This window comes from Protopterus annectens, chromosome 2.part0 (genome assembly GCF_019279795.1).
Source record: "Protopterus annectens isolate FY-2018-M chromosome 2.part0, PAN1.0, whole genome shotgun sequence".
In the NCBI taxonomy this organism is placed as follows: Eukaryota; Metazoa; Chordata; order Ceratodontiformes; family Protopteridae; genus Protopterus; species Protopterus annectens.
In genome coordinates, this window is record NC_056728.1 from 732,075,922 (window position 1) to 732,091,072 (window position 15,151).

The 15,151-nt window shown below is 40.4% G+C and overlaps 1 protein-coding gene across 1 annotated transcript in view; it reads right to left on the bottom strand.

The window, feature by feature from the left end:
- Positions 1-247: 247 nt before the first annotated feature.
- Positions 248-15,151, bottom strand: part of TAL2 (TAL bHLH transcription factor 2) — a 77,875-nt gene continuing 62,971 nt past the window's right edge. Inside the window, exon 2 of the mRNA XM_044061050.1 lies at positions 248-3,419. Coding sequence (XP_043916985.1) covers positions 3,044-3,406 — 363 coding nt within the window. The 5' untranslated portion in view covers positions 3,407-3,419 and the 3' untranslated portion in view covers positions 248-3,043. The remainder of the gene's footprint in view (positions 3,420-15,151) is intronic.

Genomic DNA, 15,151 nt, shown 5'->3' on the forward strand with positions numbered 1-15,151 from the left:
TTTTCCTGGTTAGGGGTTGCGACAGCATATCACCTGTCTGCTCATGATTGGCAGTGGAGTTTTTTTATGGTCTCGGGTTGCCAACCCGGCACCCAACCTTCCACAGAAGGCACATACATGCATGCACTCACACCTAGAGCCAATTTAGAGTGTCCAATCCACCTACAGCATGTGTTTGGGTGTGGGAGGAAACCGGAGCACCCATAGGAAACCCACGCAACCACAGGGAAGACATGCAGACTCTGCACATAAGGCACCCCAGCTGAGGATGGAATCGGAGAACCTCTTGATGTGAGATGGCAACGCTAACCGCTGCACCACCATTGCCGCCCTGATTAACAATAAAAGCATATATTTCATAAACAACAGTCCCAAATAAAACAGTCCCAAAGTGAGAAACAAATAACTGGACATTCTGCAAAAAATTCTAAACTATGGGAGAAAGAGACACAATCTTCTCTGCGGGTATTCCTATACACATGCAGAGTAGATCAATTGCATGCCCCAGATGAACAGAAGCAGTAGAAAGAACAATAAATACTTTTTATACAATTACATTATTCAGAAAAGGTAAGTTCTTTTTGTATTAAATAATATCATTGTGTAATAGCAATAATCTACTCCTGTTTGTGGGTTGTGCAGAATTTACATATCTTTGGCTTTGTTTTTATCACTTGGGCTTTGCCCTTGTGATCAAATCGTTTCAGCCATGGGTAAATCTTGCATTACTCACACCCAGTAGTAGATTATTGTTAAATTATACAGTTTCAAAGCAAAAAAAAAAAAAAGTGCGTTTTTGTATTTTATTTTGCTGAAGGATTGCTTCCTATATTTTTCTTTCTTTGAAATGACAACTGCTCCATAAAATCTTAAAAGATTGAACCAAAAATACATCACAAACTAAATGACTGTATTTCCATAATAAATGCATTAGCTGGTGTTTCATACTTCCTAAGAAGACATATTGTCAATTAGGTCTTGCAGGTAGAACGCCTTACATAGGAAATTAACATATATGATGATATAAGAAACTGCTCTTCTTAAGATGTTATTTTTTCTTACTCAGAGTGCTTTGCATATGCATGCAAATCATTGCCCAATGTCTGTCCAAATGCTATTGTGTTGGTGTAGTTTTACAGAACAAATAAGTAGACAATCTGACCAAAAAAATCACATAACAGACTGTAATCTTCTTTTTAAATTGCTTGCAACTTTAACATGAGCAGTATAACTGGAAAAATAATTGTAAAACAAAGATGCTTCTGATAGTGTACAATACATTTTAGTCATACAATGGATAAGGATGTATAATCATTCCAGCTACCAAATTAATCAGAAAATGTGTGTTTATATCATTCTTAAACTTTAAACAGAAAACCAGCATGCATTTTTCCTGATTCAGTGCAGAGTTTCTATAATTTCAGTTGAGCAATACATGTTTATTTAGATCTATGACAGAGTGAAGTCTATGACTATGAATCAGTTATATTTTTAAGTAACATGCAAGGAATTACTTTCGCTTGAATACTGAGGTAGTTCTTTTGTCTTGGGATTGCTGATTCTATATGGACAGGGCCATTTGAAAAAAAAACCTTTTTAACCAATTGTTAGGCTAAATGAAGACTTTTCCTGAGCTTCAGATTTCAGTGGGCAGTGATGTGAGTTTATTGTTAACGTAAAGGCTAACAGCAATCAGTACTCGAGAAGGGGTCTGAGGGTAAGGGGAGCCAGGAAATGCCCTTACTGTTGCTGTCATAAAAAATAACCTTTTTAATGTTAGAAAATGCTGTTCAAATGATTTGACAGAGGAAATAAAAATATAAAGATCTTATTTAGAGCAGTCTGTAATATGCTTGCAGTTTAGGTGGACTAAACTGTAGTCACAGGAAAAGGACACTGTAGTTTGCATATCAAGAGGTTTATCCTAATGTTTTTCTGCTATTAAATATTGGTAGGTCAGATAACCTTTATCAGTATCTATGTTACTTTAAGTCAGTGTCAGCAGCAGCCATTGTATGAAATATATTGTTTAAGTGTTAACACTTGTTATTGTGAGTATATGAATTTAGGATTTTTTTTGTTGTTTTTTTCTTTGATAAATTTTGTGAAAAAAAGTCATGGGGGTATTCAGAGATGACTATTGCCATCGCTTAGTATTATTCACCACTCAAGCTAACATTTCTAATTCCATCATAGAGCCATGTCATCGGGTTATGGATATATATGAAACATATCTTATGAGTTAACATTTATTTCAAATGCATCTGTAGTCCCACTGCATGCAGCTCAGACTGAACGTAAACAACTAACTAAGGTAAATAGCTATATGAGATGGTAGCACTCTTTGAATATCATTCCTTGACTTAAATGACATTCATATAATCCAAGAAGCACTAATTCTTCATATATTAACTTGCAACTTAAACAGAGTAATAGAAAAAAGTTAGGTTTGTCAAATCTCTTAAATCACAAACTAGTTTTAGATTAAAATGCATGGCATTGACGCAAGTGATCAGTGTTTCACTATTAATTATAGACATTCAAACAAAAGTTTATAAATTCTTTGTCTAAAACAGTGTACACCATGTAGAACTTGGAAGACTCCAACACAATAAATGCTTATTGCACTGTGAGGTGAGAAGAATCATTCAGCATGAAAGCTGTCTTTCTTTGGTGGAATTCATTATTTTGTGGCAGTATATAATAAGAGCTGATTATGGATCTAAGACTGTAAAAGTCTGATTATTTTAACATATTTTATGTTGTGTTTCAGTAATATCAAAAGTGGAAACAGATATCATATCTCAGATAAATAAATATGAGAGAATGCAAGCAGTCCTAAACTGTCCACTAATATATATATAAACCGGAAAATACAATTATTTTTGTTATAATATCAAGAGATGATGAAATGTCTTTTTTTCCTCAGAGGATTTGTTACATCTTCTTGATTAAACAACCAAATAAATATACAAAGATAACAAAATAAATAAACAGATAAATAAATAAATACTCCATTGTTGCTCATTTGCACTGACAATCTTTATGGTGACAGCAAGGATTCTGAACTTTCACACCCTGACTCAGGAGATGGAATGCTATTATCTTTAGGCAGCATCCACGATGTTGTATTTTGTGACTGGTCATCCTCCTGGAAGAACACCAGCATGGTTCCACAGGGCACTGAGGCTGCTGCGGCTGCTGCTGTGGCTTGCTGCAGGCTTTCATGCCCCAGAACTTTCACTAAGAACTTGATGTACTTCATGGCGAGCCGCAGTGTTTCATTCTTACTTAGCTTCTTGTTTGGAGGGTGAGTCGGTACAAGCTTTCTGAGCTCTGCAAATGCACTGTTGACATTCTGTTGTCTCCACCTCTCTCTGTTGTTAGTGAAGAGTTTTCGAGTCATTTCTTGGATTGTGCTGAAAAAAAAAAAAACAAAGATACCATTAATCATACCAGTGCAGTAGCCATTAAATCCAGTGTTTGAAATAATGGATTGTAGGTATCCTGCATATGAGCATTGCTGGAATTAAACATATAGGCTGGCTTATTGCCCTTAGGTGCAATCTCTGCTTATTGATAACAGGTATGTATGGAATCAATCATGTCTGGCTTTTTTACCATTGCCAAGACGGTGCGCTACAGATCCTATCTTTATTTGGAAGCAGTGCATACTTCCTCATAATCTCTGTCAATCTCATGTGCTGTGATACAGTAAATGCTGCATCTTTTCATGAAACTATTTCCTCATTCTATGTGTGCACTTATCTTCACATTAATATTGGTAGCATTAACCAACAATGGGATTTCAATATGCATTAAGATTTCTCTAGTGCTGAACCAACAGATAATGAATTAATTTTCCAGTAGAATCTGTATCATATGCAGGCATTCATCTCATCTATCTAAGATTTTACAGAATGCCCAGATTATTGCTTTATATTTTGGTCTGTTCTGATTTGAGGCCTTTATCCTCCATTATGTCTGGATCTGTCTGGAATTCTTGTGCTATTCAGTTAACAGATATTCATTAATAGGAAACAAGGTCACCCAATGGTTTTGGTGCTTGCATCATTGATCCATGGTCAGAGGTTCAGTCCAGGCCTCAAGAGATCTGTGTATTCAGGGCAGCAAGGAAGCTGAAATCTATTACATACAATGGACAGAAGGTAGAAATCCACTCCTAGAAAAGACAAAAGGCCATCCCAGGACACCGACACCTAAGGACAATGTGGAGGTTCACCAATTCCCTTTTGAACATGTCTTCAGGACACAGGGATAATATGAAGGCTTCTGACGACAACACAACTGTGAAATGAACTGAAGGACTTGGGGGCTGGCAAAATGATTAAGATATTTACCTCAGAGACACAAGGTACATGGTTTGATTCACACCTTTGGAGAACTGGCTAGTTTTAAAATGTCCCACAAGGACAGCAAACCTAGTACTTACCTGTAAATGAAATGAAAACTGCTGTGCCAAATACAGTAAAAGTAATGCTTCTCCTTAAACAAATCCAAACAACTGTCAGTCTAATGTTATCCTACCTGAATTCTTTTGTATATTCTTATTATTTGTTTATTAACTGAATAAGTAAACATATTTCTTGTGGATAGGGTTGCCACCTTTCCAAATGCCCAAAGTGGGACATTTGTGCTACAAACATTAGATTTTGCAGGGCAAAACATACCCACGGCCAGTACAAAGGACAGAACTTCAGTTTCTTGCCTGAATAAAAGTTTATTCTTGTAGCATTTTAGTTCTTTATTCTGTTTTCTATAACATTTAGGTGTTTCAGATACAGAATAACTGTTTTATGTGACTATTACATAAAATATAGAAACTAATTTTGTCCTAAAATCTCAGGACATTTGCCATTTTTTTCACATTTTTTGCAGGACACAACTGCCCAAAGAGGGACTGTCCCTCGCAAAGTGGGACAGGTGGTAACCCTACTTGTGGACCATTTTAGCCATGGACCATTTCAGTCGTTAACTAAACTACAAGAGCAAGGATGAATGCAAAATAGCTGCACATTATTTTAGAGCAGCTATATCAAACACATGTTTTTGAGACAGAACCAGATTTTTCAGAGACCACCACAGTTCAAACAGAAAGAACATGTAAACTCCATGCAATTAGAGTTAAGAGGCCTGGACTGAACCCCTGACCATGGATCTCTGATGCAATCACCAAAACCACTGGGTCACCTTGTCTCCTAAAGCAAAAATAGTCCCAGTAGCAGTAAAATAAAATGTTAACTTCCACAATCAATAAAACCAAAAATAATAATATTAAATCTGTAACAGAAAAAAAAAAAACATTTACCTGGTGAACTAATGTTGGCCTGAAGAAATCATCAAAGCAGACAGTAACATAAATTGATAACATGATCAGTTCAGGAGTTAATATATTTTCTCACAGTGCTAGTGTCCAGGGGTTGAAATTTGGTGTTGGAATACATCATGGATCGAGTTTGCAAATTCTGACTGTGACTTTTTTTTTCTGGGTACTCTGGACTTCTCCGCAAAAACATGCTGGTTAACTTACTGAATATATGCTGGTCAACAAACCATGGTAATCTATTTCAGGATATAAAATGGATGAGTACTATAATGGTATGCTGAGGGGGATCCTGACAATTTAAATGTTGCAGTAGGACCCTCCAAGAGGAAAAACCGCTGAGAGAGAAGAGGGACCACTGAGATTTTTTGAAGTTTTTTTTTCTTTTTTTGCTTTATTTTTTTCTGCATAGCTGCTTAGCTATTTTCTTTTTTGTGGCTTGTTAAACTCTGATTAGATTTCTGTATTAGTAGCTGTATTTAGAAAGCTGCCAAAAATGTTTGCGTTTGTTCTTAATTTTAAATTTTTTTTAAATTTTTTTAATATTTCCTTGCTTTTTCCTCTTGACCTAGGGTTTTCTCGTGTGGGGTCATTTACTGCACTGTTATAACTTGATATTACTTGTCTCTGAAAAAAAAAAAAAAAAAAAAAAAAAAAAAAAATTTTGCTTTTTTTCAAAAGTTAAAGTCTTTGAGTTAAGGCTTGCTGTTCCTGAAACTGTTTGAAAGTTCATGTTTCTTTTTTTCTGTGAGGCTGTCTGAGGGTCTCTGTGTTCATCAGTGGCAGTGACTAACATTGAGTTGCTGCCCCTGCCTGCCCTTCCCCTGTTATCACTGTGCCTTTATTAATTATTTCCATTTACATTCATTTTTTTTTCTCTAACATTTTTTCCATAAGGGGAGTAATTTAATAACTTAGCTTGTTTTTTTCATTTCATTTTCTTTTTTTCAGCCCCTTTTCCAGCCCCTGCTATAAAGACGCTTTCGCCATTTAGCGCTTATTTAGCCGTTGAGACAGTTGCTGCCGTTGCGTTAAGCTACAAATTCGGGCACCAACGGTAGGCACCTTTAAAAATTTTTCTGCCAAAGTCCACTTCTTCAAATTTTTAAATTAACTACTTTCTCAAACAGCCCATCCTATAATTAAAAGCATCATTCTATTAAAAGATCATCTAATATTCTCTCTCTATAATTAAAGACTATCTCTACTCTTACTTACTTTATTGATACGTACTTTTTGTCCTTGACACGGCACTCTTTGCACTAGCTATTACCTAAGGCAACCCCCCATTCTACAAAAGTTTTTGCCCCTTTCTCTTAGCATGTCGTTTTTTTCTCTCTTCTCTTGCCATCTGTTTCAAGCTTTTGTCCTCCTCTTCAGTCCAATGCTATGCTTCATTGATGGGAATCCTCAGGCAATGTTACAATTGCAAACACAAATACATGCAACTCAATGCAACTATATGTACACAGAAAACCCTCTTGAAACACAAATATAACGCTGAAAACATAGGTCAGGACAAGACCAGGCAGGAGGGACCAGTTCTGACACACAGGAGGATATCACCCTCAACACACACACATATACACAAAAACACACACTATACATTACAACACACATACAACCAAACACAAAAAGGCTCCAAAACAACAGAAGCCACAACCGCAGAAGGACCACAAGCAATCAAAAAAACCACCCACACAACACCCTCACCTCAGGACCTCACAGTCACCCCAAAAAACAAGTCAGAAACAGTAGTCACACACACATACAAACACAATACAGACACACTACAGCCAGTGACTCCATAGACACAGACACGCGCAGCCCAGAAGCAGCCTGCTGAAGGGTCAAACACACACATAACGCGCGCTAGTGCCCTGCCATACAGCACATAACACTACTCAGGTCCTGTCCAGCCAGAACTCCATCACCCACCACGCGTCCACTCTGGGTCTCGCCACCGAGTAAAACGAGAGGACTCTCCCTATTTGACATTGAGGAGAACTTGAGATTGGAGAGCAGATCCAATGGACCTGACCGGTATGGATACGGAGACCAAGAATGATGCTACAATACCAAGAATGAATGCAGTCATTCAACAATAGGGAAAAACACTCTGAATGATGGGATCCTACATAGATGCTGTGCTTCTGGGATGACAAGCTGACACTGCACACTGGCTAAATGGGACGGATATGCCACCTGGCTGCACCATTCCGGAGTTATGACCAAAGGCTCTCAAATTAAGCCTTTTTTTAGGCACACCAAACCCCTAAACCTACCACCCTAGAAACACAAAAAGGAAAACTAAATCTAGAAACTCTAAAGCCAAAAGTCTAAAAAAAGGTAATGCACCACTCGAGGCCAGAAAACCAAATCGGCGCCTGATGCCAGTCTTCAGATCTCAATCTCCCCGGTCGAAGGCTCTGGAGCCAACCCCAGAACATCTTCCAGGGTTCAGCTACTACCCGGGCCTGTCGCCTTTCCACCCTGAGAGCACCCCCACCAAAAAATAGGTATTACTCATCATGGTGCTGGGCCCCATATCCAGAATACCTGCATCGCATGGGGGTGCATCGGAGCATCAAGGACACCCACACCTCAAGACTGGTGGCACTCTGCAAATTGTGGTGCACTGCTCCACAACTCAAAAACCCCCACACTCATACCCTTGAAAAACCTAATACCCTAAATGGCTGGGATCCAACCAACACCCTCATACACTTAAAACCTTCACTAAATATAGAAACTCTACTCACATTCAAAAACTAAACACCATCTCCACAAGAGAAGACAAGCCTAAACTCAACAGGAACTCAAACAACCCATCAACAACCCAACAATAGTTCCTAGACCGCTACTCAATGATCCCATCAGACACCTGTCTAAAAATTAGACACCCTCATCCCACCAGAGATCATCACTGGGACTAGAGTAGGGAGCACAATGTTCAACACCAGAGGTGTACCACCCCCTACTGAAATAAAACCCTAAAAAGCCGAAAACACACTCAAAGCCGCTGACACTCTCTAAAAATAAAAAGACTCCTTAAAAGCCCTTCTCAAAGCCGATACAAACCCTCTAAAAACAAAGACTCTCAAAATTAGCAAGCGAAGGGCAAACAGTAGCAACTGAGCATATAATACTCCTAACAAACAACCAGCACCAGCACCGTAGGGATATAAAAAAAAAAAGCAACCCAACACCCCTTTGAACTACATAAGTAAAAGGAAACAGGCCGGACCTTAATCATCCAAAATCAAAAAGGGTAAAAGGAAGAAACTACATAAAATCAAATAGAAAGAGCTCAAATTCCGAAAAAAAATTAGAAACCTGGGAGAGAAAATCATAAAAAAAAAAAAGATTTCGAAAAAAATCTGCAACTCTAAACCTAGCTACAAAAGAGTTATAATGAATGAGAAGACAGAAACTGATTTCTAAACTCCCAACATACATACTGATCCTTTCAGATGCATTCAGTACCAAACTTCTCCATACCTGAAAGGAGAACATCTCTCTCCAAACGATTCTAGCCAAAAATTCCGATGGCCCCCCCCTCCAACAAATCCTCATGATCCAAATGAAACCCACAGCTCTCAAGGACCTGGCATCATCCTCGGATGGTGGATACTGCACTCCAAGAAGGAAGACTGCAGCAGATCATGCCTTTTAAACTTGGTTGACTTTTTGAAACAGTCACACCATTGATGAGGATGAGGAAAAGGCAGTCCCCTCGATCTCTGTCACAAGTGGTGTTTCCAAGCACAAGCAAAAACACAGGAGGGTTATGAGAGAAAAAGTGCAGAGCAGATGACTGCAACTGCGCATATAAAAGAAACACATCTGACACAGATATCCTTCAGAAGGGTCTCACAGAAAATGGTAACTGGCCAGAGAGCCATGGTAAAAAAGTTAAATGCCAAAAAATGCATCATCATACCCCTTCTAACAAGGTTACCTACCTACCTAATAGGTAAATAGGTGGCAATCCACTGAGAAGAGATCAGGGACAGAGGGACCTGGGTCCCCAGGTTGATAGTAGTCTGTCATTCGACACCCATGTAGCTAAAGTAGTTAGGAAGACCTCTACACTGCCCACCTTATCATGAAGGGATTCTATCTAGATCAAGGGAGTCTCCATCATTCACTCATCCACCACATCACCAGAATGATTACTGACATGCCCCATTCGGCATGTATCTGACCCGACACTTGCAGCAGCTGGAGAGGCCACAAAAGTCAGGATACAGAGGTGACCTTTGCCTAACATACAAGGCCATCAAAAAACAGATTTGATGAATATGCTTCACCCTCAAAAATCTGGGGGATAGATTCATCACCCAAAGACTCCTATGCTGTGGAATGGATGGGAGATCGCAGATATACCCCAGGGACCTCCCTGTCACTCACTCTCGACAGAGGCACAAAAAAATAAATAATAGGTTCCCCATACCAGATAGCCTAGTATGAACCTATGAACCTATGATTATGTGCAATTATCAGTGAATACATGTTCATCAAAAAGGGGGAGTGGTCTTCGTTCCCATGACAGAAAAGAAATGAAGACTGCCATGTTGGGAAAATGTAAGGGATAGGGGTAGGAGGAACTACTGGCAGATGTTACATAACCACATATAGGTAAGAACATATTCATGTATTGATTTTACATTTGTTTATTGGGATAGTCCGACTGGATATATGTCCATTTTCAGCGGAGGCCCGGGGAGAAAAGCTCCAAGTTATTAAGTTACATATTTAGGAGTTACAAGTAGAAGCATAATTCACAGTCTGTAGTAAAATCACACAATCAAGTTAAGCATAGTTCACAGTCTGTAGTAAAATCACACAATCAGGATTACAAAGATTTAAGAGGAAACTTGGTTCACATATTAGTTATGTACCCACTATTTTAGCACTTATACAGATTTTTGCAGTAGCAATCTCTTGGTGGGTGTAGGTTTCCCACAGTTTCACAAGAAATCAAGTAAAATCATGTACATTTTAGAGAGTTAGGGGATAGATAATTAGAACAAAGTCCAAATCATACATAAATCTTTAAAGACCTGGAAACCAGTAGGTTACAAGATATTAGGACAGTTGCGGACGACAGTCAGGAAGCAAGGATGGTGTAACTTCACACTGAAGGCTCAGAAAATACTGAGAAAATGGTTAATGGAATTTCTGTTAGTAACATGCAAAATAAGTTTCAGCAAGGTAAGGTACTATAGTAAAACGGTCTTGTCATTCCAATCTATTTTATTTTTATGACTGAGTTATACTGGAATTCAGTAAGAGAAGACTGGTGAGTGTGGCATACATACATTTTTATACGGAAATTAACTGTTTGTCCTCATAAAAGCCTAGTGGGCTAAAGTATAGAATGAGAAATGGGGCCAAGTTACACAAGTGGATATTGGGAATGGGTAAAGATTAGAAAGCAAGTCATTAGCTATTTCCTAGGGTTTTTCTTTTGTTTCATTAAACACTAAAAAGTCACATTAACAATGACACCCCCCCAAACTGCCAAATGTCTTAAGCATTTCAACATGGATCACATCTCCTTTCATGATCTTACCACAGAAGAACAAACAACAGTTACCAACATAAAGTCCAGAGCTGTAACATAAATCAACTGTAGAAAGCAAAATGATCCTTGGGTACCACGTAACAATGAAAAACTTTAATAACAGCAAACGTGTTTTTACAATTGCTTCATCAGGCTGTATCTGACATTCATACAAGCTAACATTGATAACAGCAGTAATCACTCAATTAATGACATCTCTTCCCTAATAAATGACATTCAATTAATAAAAACTCTATCTCCAGGATTCAGCAAGCTCAGCACAGCATGCAGGAATAGTGCAAGAGCTGCTGCAGGCAATATGGCTGACGTGCGATCCAGGAATGAGCTCCCGGGACATGCACGAGCGCTCCTGCACTATTCCTGCATGGACACAGCCCCTGTATGCTAATTACCTCATTTGCTGGAGAAAACCATGCAAATGAGATGAATTAGTGATCCAGGAAGCAGGCAGGCATCCGTGCAGGAATAGTGTAGACTGCAGAAATGTATTCAGCCAGTAGCTGAATACAGTTCTGCAAACTACAAAACGGAGGCATGACAGCTCATAAAAACACATGCATTAGAAAGGTTAGGCATGAAAATTAGTTGCAAAATTATAAAAATTAACTTTTTTTTGGCCGATTTCATCTGTTTAAGCACAGGGCAGCGGTGTGCAAATGGGATCAGCTGAAAATAATTAAAAAAAAGCTGGAAATAAGCTTTTAAACCAGAATCATAATTTTGCCATAATAGTCAATGGCATGCATAACACAACAAGACCATGAAATAGTGGTTGTTAAGGGGGAAGGCTGAATGTTGGTTTTGTAACCGTGCATTAGCAGTCAATCCTATGTAAATGAGGGCAGTGATACTGAATCACAGATTTCCCCTCACTGCTAGCTTGCACCCAAACATGTAGGTGCAGTAATACCATGGTGTAAGCCTAAGAGCTAGATGACTTCATAAGGGGGTATGTAATGCATGCTGTAAGCTTATTGGAGTTCTGTGGCCCATGTTTGCCCTTAGCTAAGCACAGTTAAGGAAGGGGTGTGTCTGAAGCTGCCTAGCAGTATTTACATTGCCTAAATTGGTGTGTGCATCGCGCACCGGGTTTTAAACAAAAAAAAAAGGAAATAGCAGCTTAGTTCACATCTGAGCACTGGGTTTGTGCAGCATGCCTCGGGGCTTAAATAGAAAGGCAATGGGAAGGGAAAACAGCAGTTGGAAGGCAATCAAGGAGAACTAGCATAGCTGGCAGGTGAAATGTATCAGAATCAGCCAATTACACAGGCAGCAGCCCAGCCCAGCCCAGCACACTACTATTAACTAAGCAAAACCTTGCCGTCTGTTTTTTCCCACAAACTCTACTCCGCCGGTGTACACAAATAGGGAAATTTTTCCTAACAAAAGTAACAAAATGATAGGGGCTGCTTTTGCTCTCATAAATCAATATGTGGAAGAGGCTGAGGGTGGTGAGGATGAGAATGCTGATGACCAACCCATAGTGAGGAGAAGGAGAAGAGAGTACAGACCCAGAGTAACCTACCAGGGGCTACATGAGCTGGAGATAGTGGGGCGCTATAGGGTGCTATAGGGTGGACAGGGACTTCCTACAGCAAATTGTTGAGCTGTGCCAGCTACGCCTCACAACAGAACCAACAGAGGAGAACCCATCCCAGTGGATACCAAGGTATGTGTAGGCTTAAGAATACTAGCCATAGGTACCTTCCAAAGGTCAACTGAGGATATGATGGGGATCTCACAGGCATCAGCATCCAGGGTACTCCACCAGTTCCTGGATGGTATGTCAGCACATGCCGGCGAGCAAATATATTTCCACAACACACATGAGGCATTGACCAGCAATATACATCTTTCCACCAAATAGCAGAATACCCTGAGGTAGTGGGTGCTATAGACTGCATGCACATACACATCAAAGCACCACCCGGTAAGCGGGGTAGGGTCTACATAAACCACAAGGGCTTCCCCTTCATCAACTGCCAGGTCATGTGCGATGCCCAGGGCATTATAATGAATGTGTGTGCTGGCAGCCCTGGAAGATATCATGACTCCCACATCTGGCATATGACGCAGATGTACCAGGGATTTGCCAATGGGGACATCACATATGGCCACCTAGTGGGGGATGCTGGTTACGCACTGGAGCCGTGGCTGATGACACCCATCAGAAATGCACACACACCTGAACAAGAACTCCATAATGAGGCACATGCACGATACAGAATCATAATAGTGCATGTGTTTGGGTTGCACAAGTCACAGTTCCAGTGCCCTGACATATCCGGTGAAGCCTTGCAGTACTGTCCAGCTACATGTACACAAATTGTCATTGTATGTGCCATGCTACACAATATGATTCTGCGGAAACAGCTGCAGCAGGAACAGCATGGGGCAGGGCCACACAGCCCCCCACCATTGCCAAGGCCAGCATAGGCACAGAGTGACTTGGGGGAGGAACAACCTGAGCTGGCCCCTGTAGGCAGAAGGAGGCATGCTCAGTATGCCCAGGCTTTGGCAAAGAGGCAATGCATAGCACATACACTGACATGGTAGGAACCGAGGGAATGATACCTCTCTCTGACTGGTACATACAGTAAAAAGGATGCCAATCACAACACTATCCAACATAGTCAGCCCTCCAGCACCATCCTCAATACTGTCACAGCCACAAGGTAAGTCATTCTCCCTATCAATTGCTGAATGGAGTAGTATGTTCTGCTACTTGTATCTATGGTACGGATGTGAACATGCAAGGGAATCGGGTGGCTGAATGGGATGGCAGCAGATAGTAGACGCCTATATGGGCAGCATGAAATCCATAACAGATACTGGTGTCAACATAGTAGGCTGTACTAGACAAGGTGACAAATCCCACTGCAGGACATGTGGTAGGCCAAATGTGTGTCCATAGGACACACACATGCATGTCAGTGAGACTCACATACCCAACAACAGTCTCAAACAGCAGGAATGGTGTAGATGACCACAAAGAAAGGCTGTGCTAAGGCCTCTGGTTGATAGCAATGGAGAACAGCCCCCCTCCAGAACTACACAGACAGACTACAACAGGTCAGGCAGTTGGATGTTAAGAAGTCTGAAACTGAAATGTAGGTCTATAAAACCTAAGATCTGTACTCCACTGATATGCCTCTAGTCTGCATGATAGATCAGAATACAGAATGAAATGGAAGCCAACAGAGTACTTGAAATACTAGTACAGTCATAGCAAATGTTTACAGTTGTTGGGTGTGCCCCCCCCATTCCTATGTAGAAATGTAGTAACATATATGTGTGGGTATAATAACAGTGGAGTACAGATTACCTGAGCTGGACAAATTAGCAGGATAGATTGTTGCACGTGTATGATATGCAGGGTTCTATGTGTTAGGTTGTTGTGTGTTGTATATTGTGTGAAAGTGGTCAGCATGCAGGCATGGAGGGTTGCGTCCTGGTGGCCTATGGCCAGTACTGTTGATGACAGGACCAAGTTCCAACAACTGCAGTGCCAAACACAATGCATTCCAGCAAGACCCAATGCAGCAGTAATCCATACTAATTGTTCAGATGTAATATCCATCACCATCTGAAAGATAGACATGGCATGAATGTGGGCCCAGACATATACACAGTACACAGGTGGAAGTACCCTAGACAGAGTATATAAAATGTAACTGTCAAATGGACATACCTTTGAAATTGTACATACAGGTTAGCAGCACATTAGTTGTCCGTGTAGTATGGAATACTGATGTAGTCTGGCCAAACACTGGCAGACCACAAAAGGCACAGCTATGAAGTACTGAGAAACCACTGATGTCCCTGCACAAGCCAGCATAAGGGGAATCCCCCATGTATATATGTGAGTCAGCTGCAAGAAGCTTCCATAGCACACATGCACTCAGCTCACCTCACCATCAGCCACAGGTTCATCACAGGTCATATCTCTGCTGTTGGGAATGAGTAAAATATGACCCCCACTTCTGTATGGGAATACCCACAGAATGCAGCATGCTGAAGAGGTGTCCCATGCAGGTGTGTCCCTAGCTGTAAATAGCACCCTGCCAGCATCCACACCAATGGATTAATAAGGACAGAAATTATTGCCATTAACATCTTGCACACCTACCCTGTCACCCCAGGGGAATCCAGTGGCTTGCAGCCTGGGACTGTAGGAGTGACAAAATGCAGTGGCCTGCTACAGATGACCTACATCA